This window comes from Pecten maximus, chromosome 9 (genome assembly GCF_902652985.1).
Source record: "Pecten maximus chromosome 9, xPecMax1.1, whole genome shotgun sequence".
In the NCBI taxonomy this organism is placed as follows: Eukaryota; Metazoa; Mollusca; class Bivalvia; order Pectinida; family Pectinidae; genus Pecten; species Pecten maximus.
In genome coordinates, this window is record NC_047023.1 from 2,419,657 (window position 1) to 2,444,328 (window position 24,672).

At 35.0% G+C, this 24,672-nt stretch overlaps 1 protein-coding gene across 1 annotated transcript in view; it reads left to right on the forward strand.

Annotated features, from left to right (window-relative positions):
- The window catches only part of LOC117334800 (ankyrin repeat, PH and SEC7 domain containing protein secG-like), a 35,356-nt gene extending 13,011 nt beyond the window's left edge, over positions 1-22,345 (forward strand). The window contains exons 2-8 of the mRNA XM_033894606.1: positions 2,492-2,569; positions 4,974-5,057; positions 6,546-6,629; positions 15,051-15,134; positions 18,687-18,770; positions 20,901-21,024; positions 21,924-22,345. Of these exons, the coding sequence (XP_033750497.1) occupies positions 2,492-2,569; positions 4,974-5,057; positions 6,546-6,629; positions 15,051-15,134; positions 18,687-18,770; positions 20,901-21,024; positions 21,924-22,345 (960 nt within the window). The remainder of the gene's footprint in view (positions 1-2,491; positions 2,570-4,973; positions 5,058-6,545; positions 6,630-15,050; positions 15,135-18,686; positions 18,771-20,900; positions 21,025-21,923) is intronic.
- The last annotated feature ends 2,327 nt before the right edge of the window (positions 22,346-24,672 follow it).

A 24,672-nucleotide genomic window follows, 5' to 3' on the forward strand; every position in this document is an offset into this window, starting at 1 on the left:
TATATGAATTGATAATAACGCAACTTATAGATATCTGAAAGTTTACTAATTGATGCAATGTCTACAAAAATCTGCATAGACTATTTTGTTAAAATGAGATAGCTTAAACCTGAAAACTCTTTGATTTTGTCAAATAATTTTCCATTTTATACCTTTTGTGTTAATATAAGTCGAAATTAATTTAATTTCAAAGAAAAAAACAAAACATGACATCTTACTACAAAGTAACTGAAAATTTACTTAATGCAACATAATAATTGACAGTATTCTAGCATAAATTTATCAGAACAGCTTTCTTGCATATTAGTTTCTGCGGTGCATAAAAGTGAAAGGTTTAAATATATTGTTTGGTAGTTGAGGCAAATGTATTTGAAAATTTACTTCAGTTATCATTCAAAATTTGAGAAAAAAACTTCTATTATTGAAAACAAATTGTTCAGTGTGTACTGAAGTACGTGTACAGTCATTAGTTCCTTGAACGTTCGTGTCTAATATGTATGTGATACGATTCTCGAAACGTTGCTCCTCGACATAAACAAAAAATCAGCTGGTCAAGATTTCAAAACATAAACATGCATCAACTAAAGGTTACGAAACAGTAGGCATAATTTCATTAAACAAACAAACAGCATGTAGCATATTTAAACGTCGCCTGTCTCTAAAACGTCAATGAACACGTATGACATTGACTGTAGATCTACTGGAAGCTTACGAGATAACAGATTTGTTATCGAAAACAATGCAACGCTGGTCTGGGTTGACGATGAATACTGATCCTGTCAAGCAACAAATTTGGTCATAGTAGAACAGCTATAACCTCAAATGCCACTTTTAATATGATATAATATTTAAAAAAAATCCTAGTCCTGACGGGAAAATGTAATACAGCTAACTTAGACTGCAGCTAAACACCTTTGAGTCGAACGAGTAAGCGGCGTGAAGTCCCCGTTGTTATTCCATCCGAACTCCTCGGGGAATCATTTCAGCGACAATACCCGATGAGTTCAGTATGACGTTATTCTATAGTTGTCCTTTATATATGCGGACAAGCCGACCAAACCAGTTGTGTCAATAGTAGATTACGTATAAATTTCATACATCAATCATAACGGACCAATGTTTCTGCAGGCTTTGAAAGACATCATCAAGATGATTCGCTCTAAACAAATATAAAACCGGCTGATCCATAATTATTTTAATGCTAACAACTTTATATGCCTATCCGGTCGATCTGTTCAACCGCTAAACGAATGGAAACGCCCGGTCTTACGTCATCAAAACAGGCAGCCTATTTATAGGAAAATACCCCTTTCGAGTGGAAAAATACTGAGAAGGTCGAAAAAATTGGCCATTTTCAAAACAATCTTGTGACCGTTCTGTTTAAGATATCGAAAAAACTAAACAGACCGTTTTCTTCAGGTAACATTTATCTATTTACATGTACATTACATATGTTTCTGGGTTTTTGTTGGAATTTTGAGGGCGATTTAAACATAACCTCTTAGTCAAAATGACGATTTTGGCATGTTTGACCCAAAATATCTCATAAATACGAATTTCCACAAGGATAACCGATACATCCGGACCTAGATCGAGTCGAGTTTTACAATGGTTCAAAATCGCATCAAACCTGTATGTGCCATTTTTCCACCCCCAAATCGCTACAATAGCTGGCAAAAATCGCGAATTAGCTCATAATATCATGACGTTCCGTAAGGAACGATAACGAGTTATCGCCCAATACTACACTTCATTCTTTATCAATCTTCGTCATTTCGATAGAAAAAGATTCTATGGTTTTACTTATATTATTTAACCGTAGCATCTAAACAGTAATGTAAATACTGCCTAATGCATTATTACACATTAATTACCCTGCAAAGTGATTAATAGAAAACGTTAATAGAATGTACATTATATATATTTTACTTTCAATATTTTCGCATTTTATTTCTCTTTCTTTCTATCATTCAATTCTTTGATATAACAAGTAGGGATGTATATATATATATATTTGTAGTACTTTTCCCGATAGGAAATACATGTTATATTGAGGGTCCATGCAATCTTTCTATATTTTCTTTTATTGAAGTAAGATTTTTTATCCGAAGCTGAACGTGGTCACAGAGACATATGTTAAAGGAAATATTGATATCATTTACGATTCAATGACTAAATCAGTTGTCAGTGTTTCAGTGTTTACCGAGACGGTTAAAGACGACATTGTATACAGTAACTTTTTTTTTTTCATTTGGGGTATAAAACATCGTAACTGGAAAGAAATATAGATTAAACTACAACAAAACCTTGATTATAGCCCAACATTATCTATATAAGATACGTATATTATACTATAAGGCATGTTTTAATTATTGTTTTATATAGTGATCGATAAAAACACAGCCACATCACACATGGAATATGAACACATTATTTTCGATAACGTATATCGTTTGTCAATGGTGTAATTCTATGACTCATTTTGTTACAGGGATTGAGCGGTGCAGCAGAAGGTGGTCACATAGACATGGTCAATTTTCTCCTGGATAGAGGAGCTGATCCGGCTGAGGTCAGTCTACCAAACGATTTTCATTTTGAGATATGTTGATAGCAGACATGATTCGATAATTTGATTATTTTTTCATATAGCAGTGTTTACCGAGGCTAAGTCGGCATTTTAATCAGTTTTGAACTCAACAATTTACCTTAATATAGAAGATAGATCATCATTGCTGGTAACTCCTCAGAAACAGACCCAATCATGCTGATAAAATAACGCGTTACATAGCCATTTGTATACCAATAGATTGCTATAGAGCTATCTTACACCTCATTACCACCATTAATTGTTTCATTGTTATATGTATTGTGTACATCACATCACCAGAACATCTTTGTGATATGGTAATGATGTTAAGTTTTTCATTTGAATAAGATAACAGTGGGCATTCAGCAAATACGAGTTCTTTAATAAAAAAAAATCGTTGCTGTGAGTCAAAATTGTCGTATTACGAATTAAATTCAACTTTAAAGTAATCTTAATAAGGTTATCACACAGAGATACAGATATCGATTCCGTGAACATTAAACCCGGAACAAATAATGTTTGAATTCTACTGCAAACTTGAAGTATTGCAAAGGAAACCTTGATGGAGGATTAACTAGCCTCCCACAGTAAGACCACAGGTACTCCCCTCTCACAGTAAGACCTCAGGTACTCCCCTCCCACAGTAAGACCTCGGATACTCTCCTCCCACAGTAAGACCTCAGGTAATCTCCTCCCACAGTAAGACCTCAGGTACTCCCCTCTCACAGTAAGACCTCAGGTACTCTCCTCCACAGTAAGACCTTGGGTATACTCTCCTCTCACAGTAAGACCTCAGGTACTCCCCTCCAACAGTAAGACCCATCAATCCTAATGAAAACCACGTCTTTTTCCTACTGTTCAACAATATCCCGCTAGTTACCTACCTTCAATCAATTCAAGCCATTAAACATGTTCTAATTGTTTGTAGATCCCAGTTCCTATCAATATAATTTCAATTAATGTTCCATATCTCAAACTCTTTGAATGCTGTCCGTGTCGATATGATTAGTTGGATTGTTATAAAAACGTTTATAGTTTACCACATGGAGATCCAGTCGTTATACCGCATAATTGAGTTTATCTCAATATGTGTTGATTATTTCTGATGACCTCAATAAAATGTCACGTAAAATAGATGATTTGTACGATTACAGATCATTGTGGCAAGTCAAAATCAACTACAATGTCGTGTTTGAAATGATATTGAAAATATAAAACAATCGAATAAGTCTTTTGGCAAGTGTTGATACTAATTGGTTGTTTGATACGACCTTAATACGAGCTTCGAGAGATCGAGGTTTCATCCAAATACATTGAACTTGGGTCTGATTTAGTGTACACTGATCAGATACACGAGATGAGAAGAACGCAGGTTTAGTCAGATACTGATAGAAAAACATCATGTTTGTAATAAGGTGATTATTTGATATAATTCATATTATTAATTACCTATATGTGTAATATATGTTTAGTCATAAATTCATTGGTAATTACATGTACTTATTCATACGACAATATTTATTAAATCTTACACTTATCATGTTATATTGTTGTTTGTTCAGAGACATTTCATTAAAAACAAGGGAAGACGAGATATAGGTCCACAACTAAATTAATAATACAACAAACCGACTTCGGGAATAGTTTTAGAATTGATATAGATGTTGTGATTGTAATAGAATTGCATTCAGTTTATGATTTAATATTTACCCCTTTATGACACTGCCATGATATGACCTTCTACTCGAGCAAGTTCCGTATCTTTGCAACACAACTCTGCATCGTGTAATGTTACAGAATAGCAACAAAGTACAATTCGTATAATGTGACTAAATACTTGGAAACTTTCCAACAACACTGATCAAATATTTTTTACAGATAAACACTTCAATAGTTGAAGGTTGATGACTTTGTATACTTTGTATTGAAAAATACTTTCCTACAGTTTGTACGAGTAAACTAAGGTTTCTGCCATGAGACTAGTCATATAGCTATATTTTCGTTGTCATCATGTTTCTCCCATCAATCAGAAAATATATATCTAGGTGGTCCGAAAGTCTTAGGTAAATTGTACAGTTTGAGTTTTCTTTTATCAGTTTAGCTGGCTGTTACCTGTGTATTTAAATCATTGTTCCTTTTACTCGAATAGGTAAATCAAAGTGTCTTTTACTGAATATATCAGTTGAGAGAAATAAATCAATCAATCAATAAGAAAAAATCAATAAAAGGAAAAGTAATGTGTATGATATACTTGATGATTAATTTATAGAAGTGATTATTATTTACTTCCTGGAATCCCTTTACCACAAGATAATACCTATATCTGTAGCATGACGATGACGATGTCGGAGGTACTTGTAATTTGTGATGTTTACTTATGTTTCAGTCAGATGCTTTGTCCGGAGCAGCTCTAGGGGGTCACATAGAAATTGTTAAGATACTCCTGGATAAGGGAGCCGACGTAAATAAGGTACGTTAACTGAACATTTTAATAGAAGCTGTGTAGTGATGTTCTATGGTAATATTGCTTGAACGGTCACAATTCGATTTCTATGGTAATATTGCTTGAACGGTCACAATTCGATGAATTAATAATTTTATTGTCTCATCGGTGTTAACTGAGGAAGAGACAATATAAAGATTAATTGAACAGAATCGTTTTCATTTGGGATTATGCTTCTTTATATCTGGTAAGATTATCATTAGAAACAGGCCTAATCAGGCTGAGACAGGGACACGTCTTGTGTTAACTTTGTAGAACACTAACTTCTTCACAATCTGTCATTAAGATCGCAATAGATACAAACTCGTCATGCGCTTTTCAAGTCAGTATACATGTACTTACATGTTCCTTTGTCTGGCAAACAAATGAAGTTTTTCAATGTTGAGATGAAGTCAGCTCAAAACCACCGTGTTCGATCCTTATCTCTTTAAAATATGTGCTTATTATTTCACCTGATTACGATGAATTGACATTGCATATTGTACATTTTCTCTTGAAGGGCAATTATATTGGCAGATACCTACAGTTCAAGGTCTTTTCATATGTATTACAGTCCAAACACTGATCCTTGATGTGCTGTATATATATTGTTTTCAAATAGGAAAGCAATGTCATCAACATTCAAATTCAGACCGGATCTTATAGAATTGCATTCAGTTAATGATTTAATATTTACCATTATATGACACTGCCATGATATGACCTTCTACTCGAGCAAGTTCCTTATATTATAGTCGACTTCTTATGTTGATCCATATATTCCATTTAAAAAAAGAAAATGTGCTTTATAAGATAATAAATTGATTTAAGTTATTCATATTCTAATTTTCTAAATATAATGATTGACTTATTCTTAGTATGTGTCCGCAAACACAAACCTTCACGAGAGATGTCATTAATAAAGCGGTAATATCCTTATTGTGAATTCTCGTAAACATTCACTTTTCAGTATATCCGCTTTATTTATACTTTCTATGTCAAATGTGAAGGTTGATGAAAAGACTTTACCTAAAGTTTGTATGAGTAAACTAAGGTTTCTGCCGTGAGACTAGTCATATAGCTATATTTTCGTTGTCATCATGTTTCTCCCATCAATCAGAAAATATATATCTAGGTGGTCCGAAAGTCTTAGGTAAATTGTACAGTTTGAGTTTTCTTTTATCAGTTTAGCTGGCTGTTACCTGTGTATTTAAATCATTGTTCCTTTTACTCGAATAGGTAAATCAAAGTGTCTTTTACTGAATATATCAGTTGAGAGAAATAAATCAATCAATCAATAAGAAAAAATCAATAAAAGGAAAAGTAATGTGTATGATATACTTGATGATTAATTTATAGAAGTGATTATTATTTACTTCCTGGAATCCCTTTACCACAAGATAATACCTATATCTGTAGCATGACGATGACGATGTCGGAGGTACTTGTAATTTGTGATGTTTACTTATGTTTCAGTCAGATGCTTTGTCCGGAGCAGCTGGAGGGGGTCACATAGAAATTGTTAAGATACTCCTGGATAAGGGAGCCGACGTAAATAAGGTACGTTAACTGAACATTTTAATAGAAGCTGTGTAGTGATGTTCTATGGTAATATTGCTTGAACGGTCACAATTCGATTTCTATGGTAATATTGCTTGAACGGTCACAATTCGATGAATTAATAATTGTATTGTCTCATCGGTGTTAACTGAGGAAGAGACAATATAAACATTAATTGAACATAATCGTTTTCATTTGGGATTATGATTCTTTATATCTGGTAAGATTATCATTAGAAACAGGCCTAATCAGGCTGAGACAGGGACACGTCTTGTGTAAACTTTGTATAACACTTCCTCACAATCTGTCATTAGATCGCAATAGATACAAACTCGTCATCCGCTTTTCAAGTCAGTATACATGTACTTACATGTTCCTTTGTCTGGCAAACAAATGAAGTTTTTCAATGTTGAGATGAAGTCAGCTCAAAACCACTGTGTTCAATCCTTATCTCTTTAAAATATGTGCTTATTAATTAATACATGTTAGTACGACAATGTTTATTAATCGAGATAACAAATCGGAAAGAGAGCATACTGCTTCTATCTTCTAGCTTCTTATTTCCAATTTGTATACAAAATATGGAGTTTAGTTATATCAAGTCATCCGAAACAATTAACATTTCATTCTATTAGTGCTTCGACTGACCTACACGTTATACTATGACTAAGAAATATTCTCGATGCCACAATAAAAACAAATACACTGATAAGCCATTGAATCACTCTGACTCCAAAGGAACGTGAATCATACGGATAGACCCGGGTTATATCGGGAAACTCACCTGATTCCAATCAGCTCCATTTCTCAAAAGAAGCCGAACGGTATCTTCATGACCTCTGGATGCTGCTTGAATCAAAGGATAGGCCTGAAACAGTGATGTATGATAAAGACAAAACATCAGTAAATAATGCATGTTTATTGAATAAGTCTTCATCACGTTGATTGACAATAAATGTAAGATATATCTTTGCATTGTTTTTGAAAAATGAAATATTTAATATATTACTTGTAACATGCAATCATGCCATACACTTTATTGAATCTTCGTCAAAATATCACTGCGATAAGATTATCAGGATTAATTTGGGAGTATATTCTGATCTATGAATACAACTCAGTGTGTAGCTTTTAACAATTTATGCCAATGCGAAATTAAAGTATGGTTAGAAAATCGATTTTTTTTAGACAAAATCTGAGTTCTGACATAGTTAGTCATCAGTACATGATAACAAATAATTAGTTTACAGCACCGCTATATTGGACACATTTTAAATAGATATTGATCGGATCAGATTATGTCCAAGTTGATATATGGATCATTAACTGTTGTAGAGAGCCTTTGTTGAATGCTTTCATTTCCCATAATGCGACAGTGTAGTTAATTTTGCCTTAGAAACGAGTTGAAAGTAGAAACTATATTTGTTGAACGTCCAATGACATCTTAATAATAGAAAAACTTCAGTATATACTGTGATAGCGCAAGACGGATAAAGCACAAAGGATTGGGACTACTAATCCAGATCAAGAATATCATAAGTTTGAATTTGCTAAACTTTAAAGTTGGTTCCTCCGCTTAACGCTCATTTTGTACCAATTGGAATTTTTAATAAATTTCATTATTTGTGGATTGCCTAGGCTACGAGTTGTAGGTAAATACAAAAAAATGTAAAGCAGTACTGAGTATAAATAACAAGAGACCTAACAAGCCTGTATCGCTTACCTGTTTCTAGAGAAATATCGAAGCTGATCTAGATCATTCATGCAAATACTAAACTGATTTCATTACTTTATTCAAACATCAGAGTGGGCTAGGTTTACTCGTTTAAATCAATGTTGTAGTTCTTCATTTAAGCATACCATTGACCCAATCTAATATCACCGTGTCTCTTGAAAAATTATTGTTTAGAAAATTTAACCAATTTGACCCATATGTGAACTTGAATGAAGTTGGTTTGGTTTATTTTGTTTAACGTCCTATTAACATCTAAGGTAATTAAAGGACGGCCTCCCGTGCGTGCGACATGCATGTTTGTGGTGCATGCGTATGTGTGTTTTGGGAGGCTGCAGTATGCTCGTGTTAGGTCTCCTTGTGATAGGCCGGAACTTTACATTCTTTTGATTAAACATAGTCACCTTTTATGCCAGGATGTTATAGAGCCAAATAGCAAGTCCCTTGCCCTATTGGTTAATGAGAACTCGATTAAAGATTTTAATATATTTGACCCTTGTGGCCTTGAATGTAGGTTAATGTCACTCATTTAAACAAACGTGGTAGAGTTTACTTAATTTATAGTTAGAAGTAAACAGAAAATAACACGCCATAGTGATTCAAAATGATGCATAAGGCATTTCCCCGATTGAGCCAATAGCACACGTATGAATATGTGCACTGTTACACCATTCTGCATTCATTTGCGATGTGAAAACGTGCTAATGCATTTTCGAATTTCACATTTTGAATGATTTGCCGTACGTGTACATGCAGGCTACGATACGTAAATGAACAATGGATCACGTGAAATACAAAGCTTATGCATTTTGTTCAGTCGCTTCATAACTTGGTGACATATGTACATTGTTAATTTTATTTCAACAAAGCACACCGTAGAGTTTACTGTAAAGGCAAAACGAAAACACGCCAATGAAAAGCAAGCTTAGTGGAGATGCCAAATTGATGTCTATCTCGCTATTCAAACCGAGTCCTGAATTGGTTTCTCTCTGAACATCACAAAGCACGTGTTAGTGTGTACGAAACCAATAATAGCATGATTGTGTCGATGCCTTAGTCGTGTAATTGGTTAGAGAAGATATAATACGTTTAAGTGTCATGCTTCTCACTTTTGTCTATTTACTTCCATATATGGTGTTTATCCGACCTGACAAGTAGACGGTTTTATACGAGACATAAACGAGTCACAAAAAATCTTTCCTAGTTTTTCAAATGGGATTAATATAAAAAAAAAACACTTCGACAATACAGAAGAAACCAAATGAATAAAAGACATTTTATTACAATTAATGTTTTATGGTAATTTTTACATTGTGTCATTACACATCGGCGGCACAATAAAATTGGTTTGTGTACACTGTATTTTGTAAATATTTAATAATTGTATTTATGTGCAAAATAAAGGATTTTATACTATCTGTTTTTTGTTCATTATATTATTGTCCCGGAATTTCAATTTCCGGATTTGTCGTCTTATCCTTGCCGTACTTTAGTTCGGCCGTCAATAGGATCACGTGACTTCTTTGTTTATGTTCACTGGCGGAGACAAAATTTTTCAACTTTATCTTGTTCTACTTTGGTGCTAGAAATCGCACCTAGCCATACGGTTTTTGCTCGAAAAGAAACTCACAGTTGCCTGGACTATAAGGCCAAGCAAACAAAGCCAGATGAACTTTCAATGATACGTCAGATATTGTAAGTACGACTCGAACTCTCGCTGTCCCACCATTCTACACAAAGACTATGGTTTTGACTGCTATTATTTTGGGCCACTCTTTCGTGAATAGACTTTGTACTTTCGTATCGATGCATAGAGATGTTCGGATACATAATAACTTTAATTTATCCCCCGAGGAAGTCCGTGTATCCTTCGTAGGCTACAGTGGGGGCAGGATTTCTAACATATATAACAAGGAGAGAGCTATCATTGACGAGAAATCCCCGGAGATCGTAGTACTCCAAACGGCGTCGAACGACTTGTGTGACGGTAACAAATCTGTGGAGGACATTTTTCGCGAACTATGTCAGCTCGTGATCACTCTTTTGTTCTCTCATGGTGTTAAGAAAGTGATTGTTAATCAAGTTCTGTATCGGCAACCACCATCACGCCGCATTCGCTATAGTGTGGACACAGTCTGGTTTAAAAGGCGTGTCGATGAACTTAACCGCCGTTTAGATGCTTATTTAAAGGACGTTGATGGGGCTACATTCTTCCGACTTCACGGATTCTGGTCCAAGGAAAGTCAATCATGTGTTCTCGACACCGATGGGGTCCATTTGAATGACATCGGCAACCATAAATTATACAACAATATCAGGGGTTCCCTTATTACGTCGTTGAAACAGCTGAAAACTGGTATATATGCGTGTGGCGAGTGCGTATGTGTGTTATGGGAGGCTGTGGTATGTTCGTGTTAAGTCTCCTTGTGATAGGCCGGAACTTTTGCCGATTTAAAGTGCTATCTCACTGGAGCATACTGCCGAAGACACCCAGCAGCACACCCCACCCGGTCACATTCTGACTTAGGGTCTGATGGATATGACTGTTCTAATAAAACAGTTGAAATTGTATATATGTGTGTCCTTTGTTTCTTTTTCAAATACCTTTATCACACTTGATATAACACGTTGTACTATCGTGTTTAAGCTGTAATTTCCCCAGTGTAGCACACATGTGAACTCTGCTATGTTTTATGCTAACAAAAAACGCAAAAACCAATATTGTCGAAAATTGAGCATTTATTAAATGCCATTAGATAAATCAACAACAATATCAAAAAACTATTTGCATAAAAGATTGGGTAAAAATAATACTTAAAAAACGCCACAAGCATGCTTTAGAACATAATTCATAGGAGGTAAGATGGGGTGGAGGAGGGAAAGTTGAAAAATTTTGTCTCCGCCAGTGAACATAAACAAAGAAGTCACGTGATCCTATTGACGGCCGAACTAAAGTACGGCAAGGATAAGACGACAAATCCGGAAATTGAAATTCCGGGACAATAATATAATGAACAAAAAACAGATAGTATAAATTCCTTTATGTTGCACATAAATACAAATGTTGTTTACTCCAACAGGTATGGTTGAATTAATCAAAAGACATGTTTATCACCCGACTGGTGTATATAGGCTATGTGATAAAACAATAATACACAATGAAGTACATATATACCCACTGGTAGCTCAGTAGGTGCTGTACTACAAAACTTTGTAAAAACATTGTTTAGTTTATATGTACCGAGCTCTCTATGTTATGATGTACATTTAACATATATTAGTAGGCATATAATGAATTGTTTATACAATGTATAAATATTACTGTTCAAATATACAACTCCAGGTTTTTCTCATACTGCATATTATAAAAATAACCCACAATTTATCTTTGGTTTGGCACCTGTAAATATCGGGATGCTATTCTGATATATAGGTGTAGACCGGATAGTTATGATACACACAACCCACCAGTTTTCAGCTGTTTCAACGACGTAATAAGGGAACCCCTGATATTGTTGTATAATTTATGGTTGCCGATGTCATTCAAATGGACCCCATCGGTGTCGAAAACACATGATTGACTTTCCTTGGACCAGAATCCGTGAAGTCGGAAGAATGTAGCCCCATCAACGTCCTTTAAATAAGCATCTAAACGGCGGTTAAGTTCATCGACACGCCTGTTAAACCAGACTGTGTCCACACTATAGCGAATGCGGCGTGATGGTGGTTGCCGATACAGAACTTGATTAACAATCACTTTCTTAACACCATGAGAGAACAAAAGAGTGATCACGAGCTGACATAGTTCGCGAAAAATGTCCTCCACAGATTTGTTACCGTCACACAAGTCGTTCGACGCCGTTTGGAGTACTACGATCTCCGGGGATTTCTCGTCAATGATAGCTCTCCCCTTGTTATATATGTTAGAAATCCTGCCCCCACTGTAGCCTACGAAGGATACACGGACTTCCTCGGGGGATAAATTAAAGTTATTATTTATCCGAACATCTCTATGCATCGATACGAAAGTACAAAGTCTATTCACGAAAGAGTGGCCCAAAATAATAGCAGTCAAAACCATAGTCTTTGTGTAGAATGGTGGGACAGCGAGAGTTCGAGTCGTACTTACAATATCTGACGTATCATTGAAAGTTCATCTGGCTTTGTTTGCTTGGCCTTATAGTCCAGGCAACTGTGAGTTTCTTTTCGAGCAAAAACCGTATGGCTAGGTGCGATTTCTAGCACCAAAGTAGAACAAGATAAAGTTGAAAAATTTTGTCTCCGCCAGTGAACATAAACAAAGAAGTCACGTGATCCTATTGACGGCCGAACTAAAGTACGGCAAGGATAAGACGACAAATCCGGAAATTGAAATTCCGGGACAATAATATAATGAACAAAAAACAGATAGTATAAAATCCTTTATTTTGCACATAAATACAATTATTAAATATTTACAAAATACAGTGTACACAAACCAATTTTATAGTGCCGCCGATGTGTAATGACACAATGTAAAAATTACCATAAAACATTAATTGTAATAAAATGTCTTTTATTCATTTGGTTTCTTCTGTATTGTCGAAGTGTTTTTTTTTATATTAATCCCATTTGAAAAACTAGGAAAGATTTTTTGTGACTCGTTTATGTCTCGTATAAAACCGTCTACTTGTCAGGTCGGATAAACACCATATATGGAAGTAAATAGACAAAAGTGAGAAGCATGACACTTAAACGTATTATATCTTCTCTAACCAATTACACGACTAAGGCATCGACACAATCATGCTATTATTGGTTTTGTACACACTAACACGTGCTTTGTGATGTTCAGAGAGAAACCAATTCAGGACTCGGTTTGAATAGCGAGATAGACATCAATTTGGCATCTCCACTAAGCTTGCTTTTCACTGGCGTGTTTTTCGTTTTGCCTTTACAGTAAACTCTACGGTGTGCTTTGTTGAAATAAAATTAACAATGTACATATGTCACCAAGTTATGAAGCGACTGAACAAAATGCATAAGCTTTGTATTTCACGTGATCCATTGTTCATTTACGTATCGTAGCCTGCATGTACACGTACGGCAAATCATTCAAAATGTGAAATTCGAAAATGCATTAGCACGTTTTCACATCGCAAATGAATGCAGAATGGTGTAACAGTGCACATATTCATACGTGTGCTATTGGCTCAATCGGGGAAATGCCTTATGCATCATTTTGAATCACTATGGCGTGTTATTTTCTGTTTACTTCTAACTATAAATTAAGTAAACTCTACCACGTTTGTTTAAATGAGTGACATTAACCTACATTCAAGGCCACAAGGGTCAAATATATTAAAATCTTTAATCGAGTTCTCATTAACCAATAGGGCAAGGGACTTGCTATTTGGCTCTATAACATCCTGGCATAAAAGGTGACTATGTTTAATCAAAAGAATGTAAAGTTCCGGCCTATCACAAGGAGACCTAACACGAGCATACTGCAGCCTCCCAAAACACACATACGCATGCACCACAAACATGCATGTCGCACGCACGGGAGGCCGTCCTTTAATGACCTTAGATGTTAATAGGACGTTAAACAAAATAAACCAAACCAACTTCATTCAAGTTCACATATGGGTCAAATTGGTTAAATTTTCTAAACAATAATTTTTCAAGAGACACGGTGATATTAGATTGGGTCAATGGTATGCTTAAATGAAGAACTACAACATTGATTTAAACGAGTAAACCTAGCCCACTCTGATGTTTGAATAAAGTAATGAAATCAGTTTAGTATTTGCATGAATGATCTAGATCAGCTTCGATATTTCTCTAGAAACAGGTAAGCGATACAGGCTTGTTAGGTCTCTTGTTATTTATACTCAGTACTACTTTACATTTTTTGTATTTACCTACAACTCGTAGCCTAGGCAATCCACAAATAATGAAATTTATTAAAAATTCCAATTGGTACAAAATGAGCGTTAAGCGGAGGAACCAACTTTAAAGTTTAGCAAATTCAAACTTATGATATTCTTGATCTGGATTAGTAGTCCCAATCCTTTGTGCTTTATCCGTCTTGCGCTATCACAGTATATACTGAAGTTTTTCTATTATTAAGATGTCATTGGACGTTCAACAAATATAGTTTCTACTTTCAACTCGTTTCTAAGGCAAAATTAACTACACTGTCGCATTATGGGAAATGAAAGCATTCAACAAAGGCTCTCTACAACAGTTAATGATCCATATATCAACTTGGACATAATCTGATCCGATCAATATCTATTTAAAATGTGTCCAATATAGCGGTGCTGTAAACTAATTATTTGTTATCATGTACTGATGACTAACTATGTCAGAACTCAGATTTTGTCTAAAAAAATCGATTTTCTAACCATACTTTAATTTCGCATTGGCATAAATTGTTAAAAGCTACACACTGAGTTGTATTCATAGATCAGAATATACTCCCAAATTAATCCTGATAATTTTATCGCAGTGATATTTTGACGAAGATTCAATAAAGTGTATGGCATGATTGCATGTTACAAGTAATATATTAAATATTTCATTTTTCAAAAACAATGCAAAGATATATCTTACATTTATTGTCAATCAACGTGATGAAGACTTATTCAATAAACATGCATTATTTACTGATGACGTTTTGTCTTTATCATACATCACTGTTTCAGGCCTATCCTTTGATTCAAGCAGCATCCAGAGGTCATGAAGATACCGTTCGGCTTCTTTTGAGAAATGGAGCTGATTGGAATCAGGTGAGTTTCCCGATATAACCCGGGTCTATCCGTATGATTCACGTTCCTTTGGAGTCAGAGTGATTCAATGGCTTATCAGTGTATTTGTTTTTATTGTGGCATCGAAAATATTTCTTAGTCATAGTATAACGTGTAGGTCAGTCGAAGCACTAATAGAATGAAATGTTAATTGTTTCGGATTACTTGCTATAACTAAACTCCATATTTTGTATACAAATTGGAAATAAGAAGCTAGAAGATAGAAGCAGTATGCTCTCTTTCCGATTTGTTATCTCGATTAATAAACATAGTCGTACTAACATGTATTATTATATAAACTTTTGTTTGCCATGTCTTATAGGTTAAAATATTGAATTGTGGTCCAATAGAGTTTTGATACTTATGGTGTTTTTTTTACATAATTTATTGGAAACCAATGTGACAGTGATTGCTTCTTCACCAGAATAACTAATCAAATAATAAAAATCCACTAGGAGATCTTTAAAGGTGTCCTATCTAATAAAATCGTGTCATATTCCATGCAAAATTTACAAAAGCAACTTTCATGATAACAAATTAAAACCTGTAAATTTTATATATTAGTACTTCAACAAATGTTAAACATGACGAGACATAAGGTAGTTTTGTGAAAAAATTAATATTCGGAAAAATAAATCCGTTAGATAATATAGACATTTAACACATTCCTTATCATCGCAAAAAAGTAAAATATACTTATATTCAATCAATATCGATAACTAGTACTATCAGAAAGAGAAAATCTGACCTATATTAGTCAGTAGTTTTGTATCGTCCGTGCGTCACCACAATCAATGTAGTCACGGGAACATGGGTCCGGTTTTGAACAGCACGAGTCAAAAATCCATTACCGATGATATTTCAACACCTTTTCTGTTTTGGGCCCCTAGTCATGCTGACACAATAATTGAAATGGCATTTAAAGGTATCCTATCGAGTACGAGAAAAACTCTTTAAAATACTCCTTCTGACGGAATGAAAGGATTTGTTCTGGGCCTTCCTTTGTTGAAGAGGAACAAATTGTGTGTACACAGTGGTTCTAGCCAAACAAAAGCCCGAGGGGCTTGGTCCTATGAAGAACGTATGCTTGATTATGCAATATCCTCCTTCCTCTTCTTATGTATCTTCATATGTATCAACATTTGGTCTCAATTTTAGGTCGAAACATTTGGCGAGGAAGAAAAATGATCATGAGACCAAACAGCTTCTCGTCCTGCCCGCACCCCCACCTGATATATCCCCTCAGGCCCCTCGAAAAGTCAGACCAATCGTTTACACGAGATCACGTGAGCTACAAATAAGAAGTAATAAGGGAATGGAGCAATTTGTTTCCATATATTTATGTAATCTTTGGTATTCGTATAGATAGAAACACTAGGGTTCAGATTTTTTTTTATTACCTAAAGACATATATAACAGGGACGTTACTATGCGATCAATTATGTGATGTAGATATATTACAAGTTACATTTATGAAATTTACATGAAGACAGACTTATCAGGGCTAGTTGTCTGTACTGTCCGATGACAGGTCTGACACTCTAAGGATCCAAGTGAGACAAATACAAATCAGTCTTTCTAATGTTTCTGTGGAATTGTTTTTTTATATGCATGTTCACATCGTTGTACTTCTGTGTTTAGAATCCAAAAGATCGTTTTGCGTCTGCAGAGGTCTTGAAAATATGCTCTAATCAATCCAGTTAGATTACCATATCACTGTTTTTTTAAACTGTCAGTCGAACATTGCATTGAATCATTGTTGGTGTTATCTCTTGAACACCGTGCCTCTGACTTGGGTGGGATAACAACTAGTTTCCCACCTATTTCTTTACAAACAAACTGTTTCAAAAGGTTTCCTACGATAGAAGATATTCTTAGAGGTCAATCCTGCAATGTTGGTATTGACTAGTTTAGTAAAACCAACTTTGTATGCTAGTGGTTTGTTTTTATTAGTGGGGTGTCGACCTATCTACATTTATTTCAGGTCACAATTTCGCCCTTAACATCTGATGATGCTCTTGTTTTAAATGGTTTGGTTCTTTTGGACATATTTAGGTAATATTAAGGTAAATCAATTGTATATAAATAAATCAAGTATTACGACCAATATAAGCAGATATTTATATATATAGGTTCGGTGGTAACAGTTATGATCTTATCATTACTTTAACTCTACTTCTTGAAATTGGGTATTAGTATGTTTAGTTTTTTTTATATCTATCCTAATAAAAAATTTGGGGCGAGATATTTTTCAAGCAATTTTAGAAATAGAAAATAAAATGTGAAAACATTATATTTTCTTTCCTTTGCATATTTCGACCCTTACCGTTTTTATTACTATCCTATAATTTTTTGAACGTTTTACCACACTACTTATAACGAGTGATATTTACCGCAATATTTGGACAACAGTCTATAGATGGAATTAAAATGAATATGAAGAGATATAATTTCCTATAAAGTTTTGCTTATATTTGTGTGAATACAGCAAGCTTACAATGTATTAAAATCGTCTGGTAATACACTATTAACGTCCGAGACATTTCCGTTTTAGTACCGTAAATCAAAGCAGATATTCAGATTCCTAGAAGGTTGACGTTTTAACTTATCCTTCCCACATTCTGAGTGTATTCTTAGAAAAGAAAACTATAAACTTACGAAGTCAAATCTGAAACCTCAAACGAAACATATAAATATAAACGCAGGAAGTCAGCAACTAAATCATGTACAATACCCTATTCGGAGCACAGATATCCATTAACGTATTTGTTTTAAATCTTTTAGTAACAATACTGTTATGTGCACCCAATATATTTAGGTCATCAGCACTATAAATGTATAATTTGATTTTTCACATTGTCCATTCTGGATCAATTCACTGTTTTTGAACGCAATTAGTATGGTAACTTTCACGTCCAAAAATACAACGTACAAGGTTTTCTCCCTCATCAAAGCATACAGCAAACGTCCATCTTATATCTTGTCTCCCTACAAAAAAAAGAAAGACAATTTGTTAAATATATCAAAGCATGCTAATTTCTTCACGTTTACAACTGAAAAAGCATTAGCATTTTTTTAAGATTTGTTTTTTGTTGTACTCAAATTAGTCTTTAACATCTAAAGTTTAATGGCACATCTTCAGGTCATATTTTATAATCGAAATCTTGAAATGAGTACAAAATTTAATATAAACCTTATAAAGTATAATACTATAAAGCAGTTTTCAAGCAGGGGCTCAACTTGCTTCCGGATGATCACGAATGGGGAATTATTTATCATGCTATGTGTATGCCTTTCATGGAAATAGGGGTTGTTGAATACCAATCTATTTAGACGTTTTTTATATAACCTTGATTTGTCCTAGTGGCTTTACAGACGTGTTTGATATAATCTTAGTTTGTCCTAATGGCTTTACAGACGTGTTTTATGTGTTGGGGTGATCATTAACTCCACTTGTCGTCCAAAGCTTATAGCATATCTCATGTCCTTACTATATCTAGTTTATTTCCACTATAATGTTAATCATTATTACAGCTGGAGGTTTTGAAAGAGGCAGTAGCAAATGACAAAGCAAATTTTCAAGAAAAACGGATATACGAGAGTCTAGATCAGGATCGGGTGAGTTTCATTATGATTTCTCAGTCCGGTCTATGAACATGCACCACGGTTATATTAACCTATGAAATTACGTTAATTGTTCTCATCAATACATAGTATATAATTTTAATTTGTTAAAACTTTTTACTTGTTGCATTGGTTTGGTTTATTTTGTTTAACGTCCTATTAACAGCTAAGATCATTTAAGGACGGCCTCCCGTGCGTGCGACATGCATCCGTGTAGTGAGTGCGCAAGTGTTTTGGGAGGCTGCGGTATGTTTGTGTTAAGTCTCATGGTGATGGGCCAAAAATTATGCCGATTTATAGTGCTACCTCACTGAAGCATACTGCCGAAGACACCCAGCAGCACATCCCACCCGGTCACATTATACTGACAACGGACGAACCAGTCGTCCCACTCCTAATATGCTGAGCGCTAAGCAGGAGTAGCAACTACCATTGTTAAAGACTGTTATGTCTTGGCTAGGGGACAGAACCCAAAGCCTTCCTCACAGCGGCGAACGCTCAACTAAAGGCCAAAAGTGAGGCATTGTCAAGGGAGGCATTAGGAAGAGGAAAGTTATTCAGAGAGAAGAGAAAAGATGATATCCCAAATTTAGTCGCCGCTTACGATCATGTAATGGGGCAGCAGGTACAATTCTTAGGCCCTAACTGCAGGGCAGTGCTTGTTGCAGTCATTTATGGATCTATCTTAATTCGCAATTTAATCAAACTTAAGATAATGTTCGATTTTAAGAAAGTTTGGTTTGTAGATACATCATCGGACACCAGTTAGTCTCGTAACCTCAAGCACTTTCACATTGTAACAAATTTGGCGCCATTTCCTTGTCTCCGACTGGTCAAAAATTAGATATTGTTCAATTTTGATAAAATTTGGAGTGTAGATACATATGGGACACCGGCCAATCTCATAACCTCACTTTCACATTTTTACAAAATGGCCGCCATTTCCTGTCTCCTGATCATTTAGACATTGTTTGATTTCAATAAATGAGGATAGAGTAGTTTTGAGATATACTAAACACAATGGTACGACTACAGATGCGTTTGGATGACGTCCGTAATAGTTTCCCCTTGCAGTTAGTACTTGCTAATATTATCATCATTATTTGTTCCATTTTTTTTCCGCCGTCGATGTTTCCGATACTTTTCTCAAAAACCGTAAGAAAGCACAACCGTATAGGTTTCGTCGTCAAAGCACCGCACCAAGGCTGATTGTAATTGAGATATTGTTTAATTTCAATGAATATTTGTTTATAGGGGTATTATGGACTCTGAATACGACCGCTTTTGTTCGTTGAGATAGCTTACAGCACGGAGGCTGTTGATTGGGCGATGAATATTGGTATACAGCTGTCCCCGTTACCCTAAACACTAGCTGTATTGTTGCTGTTGTTTTTATCACCCCCTTACCAGAAAAATACTATACACGAAAGCTATTAGAGAAAAAAATATGGTCATTTACTTTGATGTGTGGGTATGTATGACAAAAACCTATATATAACACCTTTGATAACAGAATTAGAGTGAAGTTGTTCAAAATATTTGGTATGCAATATCACAAAATGACGCTTACCTTGGATATTTCGTTAATATGTCATGGTAGTAAGTTTAATAGCTACTCTAAACAACTTGCTAAGAAGGCAGTGAAAAGCCTTTCATAAGTATTTCGGTTCAGATTGAATTATGAATAAATTTGAAGTAGGTTCATACTGTTAAAGTAACTTATACTCTGATATATTGTGATTCTGCTTCATTGTCTTCTTTGAAATATCACGATAGAGAATTCCTGACATATGTCCATCATGACAATCTCAATCTCACATTATCAGTCCCTAACTGAACATTCCGAAAATACATTACTCCATTAGTTAATACGTAATGCATATATTTGTAAAAGTGTACCATACATGCAGTTTTATTGAAATGAAAACAAATGCATAAACAAACATCTGTATTACAGAATTAAAAAAAAAACTGTATTACAGACTTTAATTTGGTCTCATGCAACATGACATGCATTAAAAGCTGTCTCGTAAACAGGTTATTCAACGAGTTAGCATGTGATACATTTTTTAAAGATCTCCGAAATGGAAATTTGTGTTAATTACCAATACGGATATGTTACAGATTGCCATGATCAAGAAGAGATTATCGTTATCATCGAAGACAGATATGCTACAGATTAGCGAGGTCAAGGCGGAAGTATCATCATCATCGAAGTTACCCGTCAAAGCACAGAACGTGAAAGAAGGTATCAGTTATTCTTAGTTTTAATCACCTATCGACCCCAGATCGATAAAACATGCCTAAAAATAGCATTTAAAAGTATGTCATTTTATCTTATTATTCAATATTAATATGGCTAATTTAACTGGTTGAAAACATTATCATTTCTTTGTAAAACACAGTAACAGATACATACCGTTTGGATAATATGGAATGACGGACGGAATGTTTTTAGAGCAACAGATGTATTGACATGGACTTTGGGACTGATTGAAGCTGTTTCGTGTCGTGTACATCCTTTCCACATCACATGATATTGATTACAAAAGACTAAGAAAGAGCGACCATTATCTTTATCAGAAGAATTAATAATCAAAATGCAGGAAAGTTGATTACTCAAAACGAGGCTCATAGTTCTTCAGGCAATACCATTTACTGGGTAACTTGTAATAATTAAGTGCATGTGGAAAATGAATTCCACTTCGTTCAACGAGTTGTTATCTCAAACGACAAGTCGGAGGTTTCATGGTATTTCATTGCATAAGATTTGTTTTCTAGTTGTAGTTACATTTACAAGTATTGAAAGACCCTTATCAAACAGCATCTACTAAAGGTTTTGCTGTCATTATTAAACCTCGCCGTTGGTGTATGTACTTGTCACGGATAGTTTTGAGACATGGTTTATGCTATTGAATATCAACTATTTTCATGTGACATGTTATTTGCATCCCTATTACAAATATCGTACTCAGATTTAATTGTGAAATATTCGTATTTTGCTAGATCAATTAGAGCAGCAGCAACAACAACAGCAGCAACAGCAGCAGCAGCAGCAACAACAACAACAACAACAACAACAACAACAGTTCAGGGCGGGAATAGCTGATAATGTTGAAACCCCTTGTAACATAACTATAACGGTAGTTGGCCACAAAGGAGTTGGAAAATCCTGTTTTGTGAAACAAATCCAGAAAGAATACATTCCGGAAGGTGGGCCTGCTCCAACAGACACCGCTGACTTTTATGTTAATTACTTAGCTTACGATCCGAACAGCGGTTTCCGAAAGAAACTTGATGAAAATGGGGAAGAGGAGACTGGTCGGATAAGAATTAAAAGGATCATAGATCGATACCGAAAACAAGCGAAGTCTGATAAAGAATCTCCTGTAAGTGTGATCTATCTTCGGGACCAGGGTGTTAAAGATCAACCAGCATCTCTCGTCAAAGCAAAAGTGAGAAATGAAGTCGCATCAACGTCATCATCTGCCGCAAAATCTGCACACGAACCATCATCTCCATCTTCATCGACAAAACCAGGTTATAATTTCTCTGTAATTCCAATATAAAGTGTGGTACATGTTTTTCTACTTTTCGGAAGGCATTTTGCATGCTATCTGATGAAGCAGATACTATGCTTCTGTTCTTAAAAGATTAAAAAGGAAAACTAGCTTAACGTGGTAATGTGATAGATGTATAAAAATAACAAGTCTTAGTATCATTGTAATTTAATTTTTTTAAACATATTATTTACTAATGGTAACAATACTTATGTTGTATTCGTTCTTTATTTAAAACACATTATACGTGTACATTAAGTATTCAACTCATGTTGACTGTTACAAATTCACGTGTATTATTATTGCTTTCGTAAATATTTTTGTTCAACAGTCCGATAACTATCATTTCGTAGTTTTTTTTTCAGAAGATCGCCGGAAAAGGAAATCGCATTCGCATCTTTCCCGTTCAAATGATATGAAGCGTATGAAGTTATCTTCCGAACAACAAAATGTTATAGAAGAGATTATGCAGACTGAAACTGAGGAAAAAGACAAAGCAGACGGAGGGCTTCATCACAATCTATGATTTTGGAGGAGAGAAAGTGTTCTATAACACCCATCACTGTTTTATGTCAAGTAACATGGTCTTCGTCCTGGTGTTCGACGTGGCGATGTGTCTTGATCCTACTAGGTCAAAGGATGGCTATGGTAATTAATTAAGAATATGGATGAGGTTATGTTTTTTTTTTTTTTTTATAGTTTTTAGGTCACCTGAGACAAAGTCTCAAGTGACCTATTCTAATCCCCTTTTGTACATGGTCGTGCGTCCGTAAACAATTTACATTTTTGACTTCTTCTCCAAAACCCCTTAACCAAATTCCATGAAAGGCAGGACGCTTCTATGGCTAAAGGTCAACCAAAATTGTAAATTATATGGTCCCCACCCCCCAGGGGCCTGATGGGCGGGGCTAAAAAGGGTCGAATTGACTAAAACTTCAAAAATCTTCTTCTCTACTCTCAGATATGGTGGAATCAAATACTCTTCGTAGATTGAAGGATCTTAAGGTGCTTTACCAAAATTGTAAATTTCATGACCCAGGGGTCTCATGTTTGCCCCTGGGGAGGGGGTAAACTTTACAATAGTTTATATAGGGAAATCACATTTTTTACTTTTATTTGTTTTATTTCTATGGAATTCATTCTAATTTGGTAAACATTGTCAGCATGGGATGACAGTTTGATGGCATGCACATGTTGGCCCTGACTGACCCCAAGGGGCTAATGGGCGGGGTTAAAAAGGGCCAAATTGACTGAAATTTAAAAAAAAATCTTCTCAAGACGGAAAATAAGGTGGAATCAAATACTCTTTATAGTTGGAAGCATCTTAAAGTGCTTTACTAAAATTTTGAATTTCATGACCCTGGGGTCTCAAGTTTGCCCCTGGGGAGGGGTATACTTTACTGTAGTTTATATAGGGAAATCACATTTTTTTACTATAATCTGTTTTAATTTTATTGGAATTCATTCTAACTTAGTTAACATTATCACCTTGTGAAGGCAGTTTGATGGTATACACATGTTGGTCCTGACTGACCCCAAGGGGCTAATGGGCGGGGTTAAAAAGGGCCAAATTGACTGAAATTTAAAAAAAATCTTCTCAAGACGGAAATAAGGTGGAATCAAATACTCTTTATAGTTGGAAGCATATTAAAGTGCTTTACTAAAATTTTGAATTTCATGACCCTGGGGTCTCAAGTTTGCCCCTGGGGAGGGGTATACTTTACTGTAGTTTATATAGGGAAATCACATTTTTCACTACAATATGTTTGATTTCTATTGGAATTCATTCTACTTTGATTAACATTATCAGCTTGGGATGGCAGTTTGAGTGTATGCACATGTTGGCCCTGACTGACCCCTAGGGGCTTTTGGGCGGGGCTAAAAAGAGTCAAATTGACTGAAATTTTAAAAAATCTTCTTCTCAAGACGGAAATAATGTGGAATCAAATACTATTTATAGTTGGAAGCATCTGAAAGTGCTTTACTAAAATTTTGAATTTCATGACCCTGGGGTCTCAAGTTTGCCCCTTGGGAGGGGTATACATTACTGTAGTTTATATCGGGAAATCACATTTTTCACTATAATATGTTTGATTTCTATTGGAATTCATTCTACTTTGTTAACATTATCAGCTTGGGATGGCAGTTTGAGTGTATGTACATTTTGGCCCTGACTGACCCCTAGGGGCTTTTGGGCGGGGCTTAAAAGGGTCAAATTAACTGAAATTTCAAAAATCTTATTTTCAGACTGAAATAAGATAGAATCAAATACTGTTTATAGATTGAGGGATCTTAAAGTGCATTACTAAAATTGTGAATTTTATGACCATGTGGTC